Source organism: Rattus norvegicus, chromosome 8 (genome assembly GCF_021556685.1).
Source record: "Rattus norvegicus strain SHRSP/BbbUtx chromosome 8, alternate assembly SHRSP_T2T, whole genome shotgun sequence".
Classification (NCBI taxonomy): domain Eukaryota; kingdom Metazoa; phylum Chordata; class Mammalia; order Rodentia; family Muridae; genus Rattus; species Rattus norvegicus.
In genome coordinates this window covers 116,490,707-116,505,589 of record NC_141541.1, presented here as the reverse complement: position 1 = coordinate 116,505,589, position 14,883 = coordinate 116,490,707, and the positions used below count along the sequence as shown (strand labels likewise).

At 54.8% G+C, this 14,883-nt stretch overlaps 3 protein-coding genes across 29 annotated transcripts in view; 1 reads left to right on the top strand and 2 right to left on the bottom strand.

The window, feature by feature from the left end:
• Positions 1–12,500, top strand: part of Rnf123 (ring finger protein 123) — a 27,947-nt gene extending 15,447 nt beyond the window's left edge. For 21 of the 26 annotated variants that reach the window (XM_087559964.1, XM_087559960.1, XM_087559958.1 and 18 more), the window contains 17 exon segments: positions 160–358; positions 832–977; positions 1,203–1,286; positions 1,989–2,096; positions 4,241–4,418; positions 5,275–5,349; positions 5,581–5,668; positions 5,757–5,844; positions 5,930–6,014; positions 7,197–7,336; positions 7,433–7,621; positions 7,711–7,786; positions 8,012–8,096; positions 11,571–11,713; positions 11,844–11,938; positions 12,031–12,116; positions 12,196–12,500. In XM_087559964.1, coding sequence (XP_087416090.1) covers positions 160–358; positions 832–977; positions 1,203–1,286; positions 1,989–2,096; positions 4,241–4,418; positions 5,275–5,349; positions 5,581–5,668; positions 5,757–5,844; positions 5,930–6,014; positions 7,197–7,336; positions 7,433–7,621; positions 7,711–7,786; positions 8,012–8,096; positions 11,571–11,713; positions 11,844–11,938; positions 12,031–12,116; positions 12,196–12,316 — 1,986 coding nt within the window. In that variant the 3' untranslated portion in view covers positions 12,317–12,500. 26 annotated transcript variants of the gene reach the window in all.
• On the bottom strand, positions 8,429–14,883 carry Gmppb (GDP-mannose pyrophosphorylase B). Of its 2 annotated transcripts, XM_087562939.1 has the most exons (10): positions 14,797–14,883; positions 14,514–14,647; positions 14,326–14,406; positions 14,190–14,238; positions 13,908–14,050; positions 13,556–13,714; positions 13,395–13,473; positions 13,195–13,322; positions 12,929–13,111; positions 8,429–12,846 (listed from the first exon to the last, which is right to left on the bottom strand). In XM_087562939.1, the coding sequence occupies exons 2-10, from the start codon at positions 14,640–14,642 to the stop codon at positions 12,715–12,717; spliced, it is 1,083 nt and encodes a 360-aa protein (XP_087419065.1). In that variant the 5' UTR covers positions 14,643–14,647; positions 14,797–14,883; the 3' UTR covers positions 8,429–12,714.
• Positions 9,271–10,797, bottom strand: Amigo3 (adhesion molecule with Ig like domain 3). Its single transcript, NM_178144.1, has one exon. The coding sequence runs from the start codon at positions 10,795–10,797 to the stop codon at positions 9,271–9,273; it is 1,527 nt and encodes a 508-aa protein (NP_835280.1).

Below are 14,883 nucleotides of genomic sequence, written 5' to 3'. Positions count from 1 at the left end.
CACCGGGGAGCTCCCTGGCTGCAGGTAGAGAGGCATGACCCCCTCCCCGTCCCATCCCCCATCCCTGTGCCATCCCCCAACCCTATACATCAGGAGAGGTCTACTTAGGCTCTAGTCTTGGAGAGCCAGCTTAGCTTCTGACCTCTTTCTCTACCACAGCGTCCCGTGCAAGCACTGGCCATAGGAGGGGCCCTGCCCCTGCCCCGGCCTGGCTGGCTAAGTTCTCCAACCCTGGGCCGAGCCAACCGTTTCCTCAGCACAGCAGCCGTGAGCCTCATGACCCCACGGCGGCTTCTGAGCACCATGGAGAAAGTAAAAGTTCGCTCCCTGAATGTGGAACAGAGGACCCGTGAGGACAGTAGGTGCTGGGCAGAGCTGCTAAGGGACCTTGTGCTGTGTGCAACCCCTTATCTCTGGCAAGGCCCAAATACTCCCCTCCTCCCCCCATTCCCTACCACCTTGAGGTCTGGCCACATCCCAAGGGCAGAGGAAGCACAATCTGAAGATGTGAAATCAATACTACAAAAATAGGTCCTGGTGCTGCAGGACCTTGCCCTGCACCCACACTTTCTTGACCCATTCTCCCTGAAGCTCCCCTCCTGGGCAAGGAAGAGAGAGGGAATCCCTTCTCTGGAAGGCCCAGGAGCTTGTGACTACTTAAGAGAAAACTGGAGCTGGCTGTGGCACTGCCACCTTTAATGTAGACAAAAACAGAGGTAGTTAGGTCTCTGTGAGTTTAAGGTCAGCCTGGTCTACATAGTGAGACTCTGTCTCCAACACACTGAAACCCAGCACCGGAACCTGGCTCTCATTCAGTGTTCTGCTCCCCAGTTGAGGGCAGCCACTGGAATGAGGGTCTGCTGTTGGGGAGGCCCCCTGAAGAGCCTGAGCGGCCGCTTACGGAAAACTCGCTGTTGGAAGTTCTGGATGGCACAGTCATGATGTACAGTCTGAGCGTTCACCAGCAGCTGGGCAAGGTTTGCACTGTCAACCCACCCGTGGCGGGGTGTATGAATACTTCCACACTTGCCCGTGGGGTGCTGGCGCACACGGACATGTTGCTGCCAGGCCCTGACCTGAAATGCATTTGTAGGAAAAGGCCCCGATTTGGGAACTTTGCAGTCTGGGTCCAGACTAGGTTTTTAAAAGCCTGGTTAAGGTACCCAAGAGTCACCCTGGATATGTGGTGTTCAATACTCTAGATGGTGGGTGTGTCTGATGATGTCAACGAGTATGCAATGGCCCTGAGAGACACCGAGGACAAGCTACGTCGGTGCCCTAAGAGGGTAAGGCTGGGACCAGCAGGTGGGTTTTGGGACAGAAGTGTGTCGCACAGGGACAGTCTACTTGGAGGGTCCTAAGTATACTGGGGCATCCCACAAAGGAAATCTGGTCTTGGGGTTGCCCCACCACTTTCCTTTGTGCACTGACTGCACCGCGTGTGAAGAGCAAAGCTGGCTGAGGGGCCTGTATAACCTGAGCCCCATCGACCAGTGCAGCCTGGGCCAAGGTTCCCACCCCTGCCCACTAAGTGCTGATGCAAACCCATCATCCTCGTTAATAATGGATGGACCCTGAGTGCCTCCTTAGCTACTGAGTCAGCAGGAAGCAGGCCTGGCTCTCCCAGTCCCTGGAGCCCCTCTGCCACAGCATGCCTAGACTGGGCTGGGCCTCCCTAACAGGCCTTCGGTTCTCACTGTCACCAAAGCCTTGGGCTTAGCCAGCTATTGACGTTGTAGTCTGACCCTGTGTCCTGAATGCTCACACCAGAAGCTCACAGACCTGTACAGCCTGACTGAGGGGTTAACCAGGGCCCTGTTCTGGGGCTTGCTCAGGTCACCACTGGTCAGCACTGGTAGAAATGGGTTTGGAAAGCAGAGCCCCACCCCTAATCTGCCTTGGGCATTAGTAGAGCCTCAACCAGACTGTCTGGTGAGAGACGGACATGAGGCCATATTCTGATTGTCTTTTTTCTTCTTGGGGGTCAGAGGAAGGATATCCTTGCAGAGTTGACCAAGAGCCAGAAGGTTTTCTCAGAAAAGCTGGACCACCTGAGCCGCAGGCTTGCCTGGGTCCATGCCACCGTCTACTCACAGGTGAGTAGCACGGCCCTCTCTGATGTGTGATGTTTTCAGCCTCTGTGTTTGATTGTTGGCCGGGCATGGTTGCACCGGGACCCTTACAGACCCCTGCCTTCTTGGGGCACTGGTACCTATGATCTTGCCCTATTCACCAGACCATTCCCTGTACCTATGACTTAAGTAAGGGCCATTTCTGCCCCTACCTGCCTCCTTTCCTCACTCCTCTCAGGCATTGTCCGCTCTACCCATGCCTGCTGGGCTGGTCCTGACCCTCCTCAAACCTGACTTTCTCTGCATCTGGTCCTGGCTCATTCACCTGCCACCCCTTGAGTCTCTGGCCGCTTCTCAACTCTCTTTCACCTGCTCATTCATTCAGTAAAGGCTGACGCGTGTATCCAGGTGCTATCTCACACGAGCCATCACTGGATGCTGGGAATCGAACCTGGGTCCTCTGAAAGAGCAGCAAGTACTCTTAACCACTGAGGCACCTCCCTAGCCCCAGTTCTCCATTTCTTTTTTTTTTTCTTTTCTTTTCTTTTCTTTTCTTTTTTTTTCAGAGCTGGGGACCGAACCCAGGGCCTTGCACTTGCTAGGCAAGCGCTCTACCACTGAGCCAAATCCCCAACCCTATCTCCATTTCTTCAACAACGTTGTTGGACGTGGTAGACTCCTTGGGTCAGCATCAACTGAACCAATATTACTCCAACAGCCCATGAATGGAAACGTCTCTGATTATTTGTGTCCTTAATTTCTTCCAGCAATATTTAGTAGTTTTCATTTTGTCTCCTACAACTTCACAGAATTTGTTTCTAATTCTCCCTGTGTGTGTGACCTTTGGAATTTCCCTTTTCTTCTTCTTTAACCGTTAAGATTTCTAAACATAAGACAGCATTTGTGAACAGAGGTGGCTTTTCACTTCCCATCCCAATTTGGATGCCTTAAATTTGTATTTCTTGCCTGATTTTCCTGTTTGTGATCCCCAATGCTATGTTGAGTAGAAGTGGCAACCATAGACATCTATCTTTGTCTTGTTCTGAATCTCAGACCAAGAGTGAGTCCAACCTTTGGCTACTGAGTGTGATATTAGAGGCAGGCTTTTCCTGCGTCTTCAGTGCTCCCTCCCTCTCTCCCTCCCCTGCCTGTTATTAAAGTGTGGGTGTTTTCTGGACTACAGCTGCCCACAGCACTCTCCTCTCTGCTGTCTTAGCTTCCTTCCTTCCCACACTCTTGGTCAAGCACAGGCTCCTCCACTTCTCTGAGACAATGATCACGAATTGTCTGCCCTGTCCCCAGCCTCTATGGCACACCTCTCACTGGCCCCTTGGCTGCACTTCTCAGCCCGCCTCAGACTCATCTTCCTGGGTCTTCTGCGGTAGGGGTGTACCCACTGCCCATGGGTGGACCCAGGTCCATTCCTCGTTCCTCTGCATTTTCTCGGGGTCTGTGATTGGGAACACCTCAGAGAGCTGGTGTCAAGTGCAGACTGAATCTGAGCTGGGCCATGGCACCTTCTTGTGTCTTGTGTCCCTTTACTTAATCTTGATAGAGACTCTAAAAGTCACACCGTGGGAACGGGGCCTTTTGTATGGCTGCCTTCCCTTTCCCACCAGCTTCTTCTTGGAATTCCAGACCAAGTATTCCTGCCTCTCCACAGAATCTGCGGTAGCATGCACTGATGCCTGGTGCATAGTGTGCCGAGCTACACTTCCTCCTCCCTGCACCAGTCCTGATTCCCTGCTCCCTGATCTTCAGCTTCAGAAATGGGTCGCCCTTCTTGGTGTGTGGGCAACACAGCCAGTCAACATCTCCCTAGTCCTGGATATCCAGTCCTCCCCTCTACTGTCTCAGGCCTGGACAGTGTTGTGCCTCCCTCACAGTCCCGGTCCCACTTGTCTGTACAGCGTCTTTCTGTCCGGGAAAGTCTCAGTGCCTCCCCTAATGGATTATCTCTCACTTGGGACGCAGTGAGAACTGGCTGGGTCCTTGTCTGCCAAGAACTTCATTCCTCCACCTTCAGTTCACTGCTCACACTTCCTGCAGTCCTGGTCTCAGTTGTGATGCCATTGTCCTGCGTAGGCCTTCCTGAACCCCAGCCCAGCCCAGCCCAGCCCATGTCCCTGTGACCCTCTGGGTAAACGCATTCTTTGTGTTTCCTGCAGGAGAAAATGCTGGATATCTACTGGTTACTGCGTGTCTGCCTACAGACCATTGAGCATGGGGATCGCACAGGATCTCTCTTTGCCTTCATGCCCGAGTTTTACCTAAGTGTGGCTATCAACAGCTACAGTGCCCTTAAGAATTATTTTGGCCCTGTGCACAGCATGGAGGAGCTCCCAGGTGATAGGGCCAGTCATAATTTGGGGAGTGGGGGTGGGGTGTGCAGACAGAGACCTGCAGACTGAATTTGGCAAGCCAAGGTTCACTTTTGTGACCCAAGCATGCATGTGTGTGTGCGTGCGCGCTTTTGTACTGAATTAATGCCTGCAGGCTTGGAAGCTGCAGTAGAGGTATACCAAGGACAGAAACTGGGTGGGGCCCTTAGCTCCTTTTCCTTTGCTGGTGTGGTTGGTAGCTGCTGTGGTCTCACAGCCAGCTAGCTCCTTGCTCTGCTGCTCTGGTACTGGTCACAGAGTGGCAGTGAGATAGGCATAGTAGCTTGTCTTTGTAAAGTGTAGCAAGAAGTGAGTCTTGCTGGGGCTCTTTAAGTTCCTCTGTGTCATTAAGATCACTGATCTCTGCTGGGCCTAGCAATGCGGCCTGAGTTAGTTGGCTGTATGCTGGCTGGCAGACTCTCACTTGGTGTTTGCCTGGCCCAGTCCTTGCTATTGCTTTTGTCTTTGAAGACTGAGCTTTAGGGACCAAGGGACTTTGACTGTTGAGTCACCAGGCGTATTCCTAACTGCATTAGATCCCAGGTCAGACTCTGATGTAGATCTGCTCACTCCCTCCCCACAGTGGAAGGATCGGACTTTGATGTGGATCCGCATACTCCCCACAGTGGGTGCATCTGTCCCTTCATCAGTTCCATTGCATTGTATGACCCTGCCCAGTGTCCTCAGATGCTAACATGGTCCATACTGGCTCCCACAGCCAGCTCTGGGCTCTGCTACACAAGCCTGCCCACTCTGACAAAGGACATACCCTCTTTGGAACCCTTACTCCTGGCCACAGTCCTCACTGCCCTCTTTTGCAGGCTATGAAGAGACCCTGACCCGCTTAGCTGCCATCCTCGCCAAACACTTTGCTGACCCTCGAATAGTAGGCACTGGTGAGATGTCTTACAGGGGGCCTTGGAAATGGGGATGGGTCGGCGTGTCCCAGAGGGAGGGCCTGGGGATGGGGGTGGGTCAGCATGTCCTGAGGGAGGGCCCTGGGAAATGGGGGCGGGTCAGCATGGCTGGAAAGCTGTTTTCTACCTTAATGGTGGCCATGTGGGCATTAGCCTTGGGGTTCTCGGCCCATGCCAGAAGCTTGCTAAGGCATTAGCATATCCTGACAGACATTCGAGACTCGCTGATGCAGGCCCTGGCCAGTTACGTGTGTTACCCACATTCCCTGCGGGCCGTGGAACGGATCCCCGAGGAGCAGTAAGTAGCTTGGGGGGATATGTACCCCTCTGGACAGCACCATGCCCAGCCTCACTCTATACCTGCCATCCCTCACCTTCCTTCCTAGGCGCATCGCCATGGTGAGGAACCTTTTGGCCCCCTATGAGCAACGACCCTGGGCCCAGACCAACTGGATCCTGGTGCGGCTTTGGAGGGTAAGCCTGACCTGAGGGCAGTAGCTAAGGACTGCGGGAAGGAGATGCCACCCTGTCCCTGACTCCCGACTATTTAACTCCGCAGGGCTGTGGTTTTGGGTACCGCTACACACGGCTGCCACATCTGCTGAAAACCAAGCCAGAGGATGCTAATTTGCCAAGCCTCCAAAGTGAGTATTCAGATTAGACTAGCCCTGGAGACAGCCCCAGACAGGCAGTACCCCTTTCCTGCTACTCTCACTGCCCTTGAGTCTTCTCCAAGCCTCCTGCCTGGGCTTGTGTCAGGCTCCTAACCTTCCCCTCAGGCCCCCATTTTCCTCCCTCTTAGCACAGGGATGCTTCAGGATGAGAGCTTTTGTTCCCTTTGGGCTGGTAGTGAAGGGTTAACAATGGAAGGACCCCTTCAGCTTGGCGGAAACTCATAGTGGGTAGGGACATATTTTATTCACTCCCCTCTGCCTGCCTCTTTACTCCCAGCCATATCCCTGAAGTGTTTCTTCCTTCTTTGTTATCTTCTGGCCTTGGACCTTTGATTCAAGAGGGGGCACAAGCTAGAAACTGATCAGGACGCAGAGGGGGCATAGATGTGGCTAAGAACAGAGGCTCTCAAAGTGTCCTTAGCCCAAGGGCCTTCACCGGGTGCTGTGTAGCTTGCAGAGAGGGCTCATCACACTCCTTGCAGCCAGTGTCTTGGTCTCTGCATGTTTCCAGAGAGGTCAAAAGTCTTGTGCAGACTCACACAGCAAATCCTTCCTTGCTGAATACCCTCACCTGGACTCTAGGATGGACCTGAGCTGCAAGGGGGGAGGGGCAATGGGCCCCGATACCATCCCTGTGTGCAGGAACTATTGATTTGCATCAGAGGGTTGGAGAGGTATGTCGGGCCAGCTGCAGCGGAGAGCTCTGGTTACTGCTGCCCTTCCAGCCCAGACTTGGCGCTCAACACCTAAGCCAAATGCCAAGGCCAGACCAAGGGCAGCAGAGGACAGCAGGGCAGGGTCTGGGCTCTTTATGAAGCCAGCCTTGACACTAGTGCGAACAGTCAGGGTTGTCTTGTCTATATCTGACATCTGCCCGACAGGCATGTGATTCAGAACGTGCTTCAGGCCAGGCCCGCAGCTCTCGGCCCATGGGGTATGACAGTATTGGAAACACCTGCAGCTTTTGGCTTGCCCAGCAAGAGGGAGACACACTTGCTCCTAAACTCTCAAGCCAAACTGTGCCGTTCCTCGGCCTTCGTGATCTGAATATTCTTAGGCAGTCATCATTTTGTTCTTAAAGCAGTGGTCCAGGAGGACAGGCAGGAGTCCTGTCGTGGAGTCCCTGGTCACACTGCTTTCCTCTGTCCCCAGAGCCCTGCCCTTCAACCTTGCTACAGCAGCACATGGCAGACCTTCTGCGACAAGGTTCTGATGTGGCACCAAGCTTCCTCAACAGCGTCCTTAACCAGCTCAACTGGGCCTTCTCTGAGTTCATCGGCATGATCCAGGAGGTGGGCTGTGGTGGGGAGGGGTGGGCAGAGACCGAGGCACACCAGTGCTGCAAAGCCTCTCTCTGATTGCTACCTGGCTGCCTGTTGGTGGTTTAGATTCAACAGGCTGCTGAACGCCTAGAGCGAAACTTTGTGGACAGCCGGCAGCTCAAGGTCTGTGCCACCTGCTTCGACCTGTCAGTCAGCTTGCTGCGCGTCTTGGAAATGACCATCACACTGGTCCCTGAAATCTTCCTTGACTGGTCCCGCCCTACCTCTGAGATGCTGCTTCGGCGTCTTGCACAGGTGTGTCCATCTGGACGAGGAGGGAAGGACCCCGGGGATAACTCAGGTGGTGCACTTGCCCACCCACCAATAGGCTTCTGCCCTCACAGCTGCTGAACCAGGTGCTGAACCGGGTGACAGCTGAGAGGAACCTGTTTGACCGTGTAGTCACGCTGCGGCTACCTGGTAAGGATCTAGGTGCCCTGCACCTCAGCACACCAAGGCCTTAGCTTCTCTGCCAGGAGCCTGTGCTAGATTCTCCATTCAGCACCAGGACATCCATGCTGTGCACTCCCAGCCTCAGCTTGCCTTAAGTAGGAAAAACAGTGGGAAAGGCCAGTGGTATCAGCCAGGCCTGAAGCCTCTGCCACAGAACCAACATAAGTGGTTAATCTTCCTTCCCTCCCTTAGGGCTGGAGAGTGTGGACCACTACCCTATCTTGGTGGCAGTGACCGGCATCCTGGTACGCCTCCTGGCACACGGTCCATCCTCAGAGTGAGTACTGGGGACTGTTGGCTCTCGTGGGAACTGGGTGTGCACTTTGAGGAGGGGCTGATAGGGCAGAGCCTCATGGTACCCAATTGTCTCAAAATCAGAATCAATTTTGGGACCCTGAGGCAAGGAATACCAGGTGATGTGTAAACTGCTTTAACAGGCGTCAACATCAACTGCCCGTGGCTGGGTGGGAGGTCTTAGCTTTCAGCCACGCCTCCTGCAGGGGGCATAAATCCCCAAACTTGGAAGATGTGCTATTCTCTAATGGTCAGGGCCATCCTGCTGGATCAAGAGCTGAGCACACAAAGCTACCGACCTGGGAAAGCCCAGCAGTGAGCATGAACCACTTTTATTACAAAACGCCTTAGCAGTCATCTAGGACAGGGCTGTCAGCTCATCGTGGGAGAGGCTCAGACCATCTTCACCACCTGCAGTGGGAGTGCCAGAGGCATGGACTGAGGGTTCTGTTTAGCCATTAGGTTGAGTGCCAGTCCTTGCGAGGCCTCTGCTCTCCAGAGCCAGACGCGTCACCTATCTGTGCTTTTTCCTGCTGGGTTATGAGCCCAAGGGACTGGATCTGCCTCTGGCTGAAGACAGCAGGGCTACTCCTGCAGGGGCATCCTGTAGGAGGGATGCATGCCCAGCAGACTCCACAGGAGACTTTCAGCCTCCAGGAGGCCGGAGGCAGTAGACTGGGTCCTCTTCAGAAGGTAGAGGGCTCATTTCCTCCTTCTGTCATAGAGTGGGAGCTGGGTCTCCTGAACTGCCATCTCCTGCCTTGGGCGGGGTGGGGCGGGGCAGTGTATGTTTGACTTTTCCATACCATACCACACCCTGATGTCTGCATTAACTCCTGGGGGTGGTCCCAAGACTCTGATACAAGGGCTCTCACCAGATTGGCTTGGTCTATAATCATAATGGGACATTTGGCCACTCTGAGGTCCTAGGGGAAGCAGGCTGTAGTAGTCTGAGGCCTTGTCCTGAGCTAGGCAGAGCAAGAAGCAAGTGAGGGGGTCTCAACCCCTTTACCAGTGAGAAGAACTGTTCCAGTACAGATCACATGCAGTTGTGGAACCAGGCACAGTACGTCCCAGCAGCATGCCAGTTCTCTAGACCGCAGCAGCAACGGCAAGCAGCAGGAGGTCTATGGCCTGCGTGGGGACTCCCAGGCAGTCTAGCTCATCATGAGACCCTCTGAGCCTGTGGAACTGGCTGACTCAGAGCCAGCCTTGAGTTGCAAGCCCATGGGGTTGCACAGATCAAAGTCTTCAGCTACTGCTAGCTGCACACGGCCATTGAGGCCTTTCTTGCCCGGCTCCAGGAAGGCCACATGCTTGTGGACGCTGGCCTTGCGGCTGGGTGCATCTGGCGGTGTAGTGCTGAGCACCGAGGACTGTGCACTCAGCTCCTGGAGTGGACTGGATGCCCGGGGCCAGCAACGGTTGCGGCAGGCCCGCCGACAACAGCGACAGCAGCCACGACAGGGTGGTGCAAACAGGTAGAGCAGCACCAGCACCAGGCCCACGATACAGCCCAGCAGTGTGGTGAAGCCCGTGTTGAAAGCCTCCGGCTCGGGGCGAGGCTTATGTACACTCACATTGTACTCAAGCGTCTGGTTGTGGTGCAGGCGGGGCCCACTTGCCAGGCACACAAAGAGGCCTGCGTGCTGTTCTTGCACCCTGCCTATGGCTAAGCTGCCATCCGCCAACACAGCAATGCTGCCATCCTGGGAGCCTGGCGCGACCAGCAGCTCGTTTTTCGGGGAAACCCAGGCCACTCGTGCAGCAGGCACTGTGGTGTTGCAGAAGAGCCTCAGGGACTGGCCCACGTGTGTGTGCAGCTCTTCCTCGGGCAGCTCTAAGCCTGGAGCTGCAGCCACTGAGCAGTTCTTGAAGACCCGGCTGTGCTCGAAGAAGCGCACTCGGGATTCTGCCACCTTAAAGGCCAAGCATGTGTACTCACGTTCAAAGTCGTGCAGAGCACTTAGGCCCCGCTGGTGCCAGCGCCGGAGCAGGTGGTAGAGGCTGCAGTCGCAGGGCAGTGGGTTGTTGTGCAAGTAGAGCCGATTCTTGAGGAAAGTGGGCAGTGCAGCCAGTTCAGGGACGGAGACATGGCCCAGCCAGTTGGAGGAGAGGTCTAGAGTGCGTAGGCGGGTTAACCCCAGGCCGTGCAGGTGGTTGAAAGAGAAAGAGGAGAGTTCGTTGCAGCTGAGATAGAGGTGGCTGAGCATGCTCAGGCCCTGGAAAGCATCCAGGTCCAAGTGCATCAGGCGGTTATTGAACAGAAGTAACTTCTCCAGCTCCTCCAGTCCATCCAGGTCATAGGTACGGAGTCTCCTCAGCAGGTTAGAGGACAGATCGAGTATCCTCAGCCCACTGGCGTTAGTGAACACACCGCGGCCCAGGACATCCAACTTATTGTAGCCTAGGTACAAGGCACGCAGCCGGGAGAGGGGCGCCAGCCATCCTGGGTGCAGGCGTTTGAGTGCATTGTGGCTCAAATCAAGTTCTGCAGCAGTGGCAGGCAGTGCTGCCGGCAAGTCCTGTAACCCACGGCCCGCACAGCTCAACACATCGGCAGCACAGACACATTTATTGGGGCAGTTGTGGGGATCAGGGGGCAGAACACCCTCCAAATCTGAAGTGCCTGATCCAGCCCCCAACATGCACAGTAGTAGACCCAGTAGCACCAACCAGGCCATGGCAGTGACCACCAGAGAGGAGATGGGGACAGCTCAGTGCAGGTCAGTAGCTCCAAGACTCACCTACTTCTATACAGGCTGATCGTGGTTCCCTATGGCCCATTGCTTGAGAGGCACAATGCTGGCTCCACCTGCCCAGCCTGGCTTCTCCTGCTCTTCTGGTCTGGGGTTGTGAGGTGGGGCTGCAGCCCTTCTAGCTCCGCTAGCTTCTCCAAGAGCTTTCTGACTGGATCCTAAGTACTAGCTAGGAAATGACCGCTCAGGGGCGGGGACCCAAGTTCCCATTGGCTCCTGCTGTTAAGGGGTGGAGCAGCCATGTCCCTTGGCACTTGAGAAGCCAGTGTGACCAGCAGAGGGCTCCAGTGTCCCAGTTTGCTTGAATGGAAGCCTGACTTCCCTCTTGAAGAGCAGAAGGACTTAGGGGAGAATGTCTTCAGTTCTTGAAGGATTAGATTAGTGTATAATGGGGTAGGTGGAATCCTCACCCCTCCCCTTAGGTTTCCTTATTTGTGTGTACGTGGGTGCTCATGCAGAAGTCCGACAACAACTTGGGGAATCAGATTCAACTTGTCATATTTGGTAGCAAGCACCTTTCTCTTTAGACTGATATACAGGTCATGTGGGACCCAGAACTTGAAAGGGTTGGTAAGCAGTAAGGTGGGAAGAATGAAGGCATAATAATGAGACCCCTGGGGGGTCTCCTCTCCCCACATGGAGATAATTTCCATATAGGCTCAAAGCCTTCCTAACACCCATGCGCCCTCCCTATCCAGGACAGAGCAAGCCACATCTGTGCTCCTGGCTGATCCCTGCTTCCAGCTCCGCTCTATACGCTATCTCCTGGGGCAGCCAGAGCCCCTAGCACCTGGCTCCGCCTTGCCTGCCCCTGACCGGAAACGCTTCTCTCTACAGAGCTGTAAGTGGACCAGGGGTGGGTCAGGAAAGAGTTGCAGGATCCTCAATAGCAAATTCCCTGTCTGGGAGTATTCAAGAGGCACTGAGTTCTAGGACTACGGGGGTCCTAATTCTACCCACTACTAATCCAGATGCGGATTACATCAGTGCTGAGGAGCTGGCCCAGGTGGAACGGATGCTGGCTCACCTGACCGCGGCATCGGCCCAGGCAGCAGCTGCCTCCCTGGTGAGTGGGCATAAGAGGGGTACATGTCATGTTAATAATCTGTAAACACCAGGACAGGTGTGAGCAACCGGCCCCAACTCTTCACCCTGTAGCCCACCAATGAGGAGGACCTCTGCCCAATCTGCTATGCCCACCCCATCTCTGCTGTGTTCCAGCCTTGTGGTCACAAATCCTGCAAGTAAGTGGGCCCCATGGAGACAAATAGGTGGGGAGGCATGTGAGGACACACGGTAGCACTCCTCCCCTCCCCTCTGTAGAGCCTGCATCAACCAGCATCTGATGAACAACAAGGACTGCTTCTTCTGCAAAGCCACCATTGTATCTGTAGAGGACTGGGACAAGGCAGCCAGCACAAGTGCCACATCCTCAGCTGCCTAGGCTGTCCTGGAAACCCACCATCAGACGCAGTCCGAGTCCTATTTATGAGCTCCCTTGGCCCTGTCCCCATCACCCTCGCTCTTACCACTCCCACCCATCTGCCTGTGTGTGCATAGCCTCACTGGTGGGAGGGAGCCTGAGTCCAGTCCAGGCCACAGTGAGCATTAAATTATTATTCCCTTCAGCCCTGGCCCAGTGCTTCTTGAGGGAGTGGGGGCCTGTGTGCTATGCCCAGCAGGATCCTGTCCACTTCTGTCTCCACCAGAAGGTAGATGTCCAACAGCTTCAGAGCCATCCACTCCTCCCTATACAAGTGGCACCAAGTCCAGAGCCTTCTGAAGCACTGAGTCCTACCCTGCCAATGGTAAAGTGGGGGCTTGGCCAGCCCTGCATATCCTTCACATGATAATACGAGGTTCTGGCACCGACTCCCCGATAGACTTGTGGGGCAGCACACTGGCTCCGTTGAGGTAAAGTTCATCATTAACTATGACATCCTCACCCAGCACTGTGACATTCTCCATGCGCACCTGGGGGTGGGAGACAAGCCTTGTTAATGGGGCACACGGATTCCCCTCTCCTGTGCCCACCCAGCCCAGCTCATAGACTTACCCATTGGCCTACACGGCAGCGCCAGCCCACGATGCATGACTCAAGCCAGGAATGGGAGCGGATGTGAGCATCACGAAGCACCGTGCACCGCCGGATGCACACGCCGTCCTCCACCACCACACCGGGACCCAGGCTCACATTGGGGCCAATGCTGCAGTTCTGACCGATACGGGCACTTGGGTCCTGAGAGTGTTGAGGAAAGCAAGAGTGGGTCATTTGTCTCCCAAATCTAAAAAGATCAGCGACAGGCTGGGCAAGGGCCTCACCACAAGCACATTCCCCACAACGCCAGGGCCTGAGTACAGTCTCTCTGGATGCTTCTGTCTCAGTGACTGTAGGAAGAGGCACATGCCAGTGAGGAAGTCCTTAGGCTGTCCAATGTCCATCCAGAAGCCTGCACAGAGAGACCAATCAGAGGGCTCTGCCCAGCCACAGACTACCCCTCACCCTACAGCCTCTGCCTCACCCTGCAGCTCCATGGCATATAGCTGCCCCTCCTTGGCCATAACTGGGAAGATCTCCTTCTCAATGGATGTAGGCTTCAGCTGTGGAAGTGGGCAATTTGTGAGCAGGCCACACACGAGAGGTTGCTGCGCCCAGCCCGCCCGGCAGCCCAATGCCACACACCTGGATGCGCTGCAGCACAGCAGGGCTCAGGATGTACATGCCTGCATTGATCTTATTGGACACAAATACCTGCGGCTTCTCAACAAAACGGTGAATGCGGCCTGTGTCAGCCTCGCACACCACCACACCGTACTTGGAAGGCTCTTCCACCTTGGTTACCTGAATACAGAGGTGGAGGATTAGTCCAGCAGGATTCCTTACCCTTGACACACATGCCTATCCCACATCTCAAAAGCTAGACCCCAAAGACATTCTGCACAGCTTTGCAGCAAAACAAGGGACAAGTGTAAGACTGGGGGTCAAGAGACTCGATATGAGGGTGGGGATGTCAGAGAAGGAAGTCTTCTCTTACCAAGATGGAGCCCTCTTGGCCATGGTGTCGATGAAACTGCACCATGGCTTGGAAGGGGAAATCACATATCACATCACTGTTGAGAACGAAGAAAGGATCGGCAGTCTCAGAGAGTAGGTCTCGGGCCAAGGCCAGAGGCCCAGCTAGAGAACGGGACAAGCCAAAGTTACCACCTTGCTAAAGGACTAGGTCCTTGAGTCCAGAGGCCCCACCCATCCATAGAGACTGGATAATAGCCCTTTACTGACCCTAAACTTTGCCAAGGGTCTTCCTTTTACTGACCTGTTCCCAAAGGCTCCTCTTCATGAGACATAGAGATTCGGATTCCAAGCTGGAAAGAAGAAGCCATCTGGTTATGTTCTTCCTCCAATAGTAGGAGCCCCGGGGACCTAAGGAAAGGGCTAAGTCCATGCCTCACCCTTTGCTCTTGTGCCTTCATTTCCTTCTCCAACATCTGTGACATGTAGCTCACTGCTAGGATCACATGGTCTACACCCGCCTGTCAAGACACAAATAAGGTGTGATGGTTGACTGGTGATATGAACACCCCTGGCCTCCCAGTCACTATCCATCCATCTTCCCGCCATAGCAGACCCACGGCCTTACCGCGGCAAGTGCCTCCACTTGGTGCAGCAAAATGGGCTTATTGCAGAAGTCCACCAATGGCTTCGGAGTGCTCAGCGTCAGCGGCCGCAACCGTGTCCCATACCCACCCACCAAGATCAGTGCCTTCATGGCGTCTGCAGATGATAGAAGTGGATCCCTCGGTCCAAAGTACTTACAGGCCGTCTGACCAACCCCTGCTGCGCACTCCCGCTGCCGTGCCCTGACTGCACCCTTCACCAGCTAGAGTGACCAACTCTGGTGTCACCTCGTCCGCCTGCTCTACCTTGATGTGGGGGTCTAGGGGCAGCCAGAACACAGGAGGAGGAGGAACTGGTTGGAGACCGGCTGGCCCGGAGTTCCGGCCGGAGGC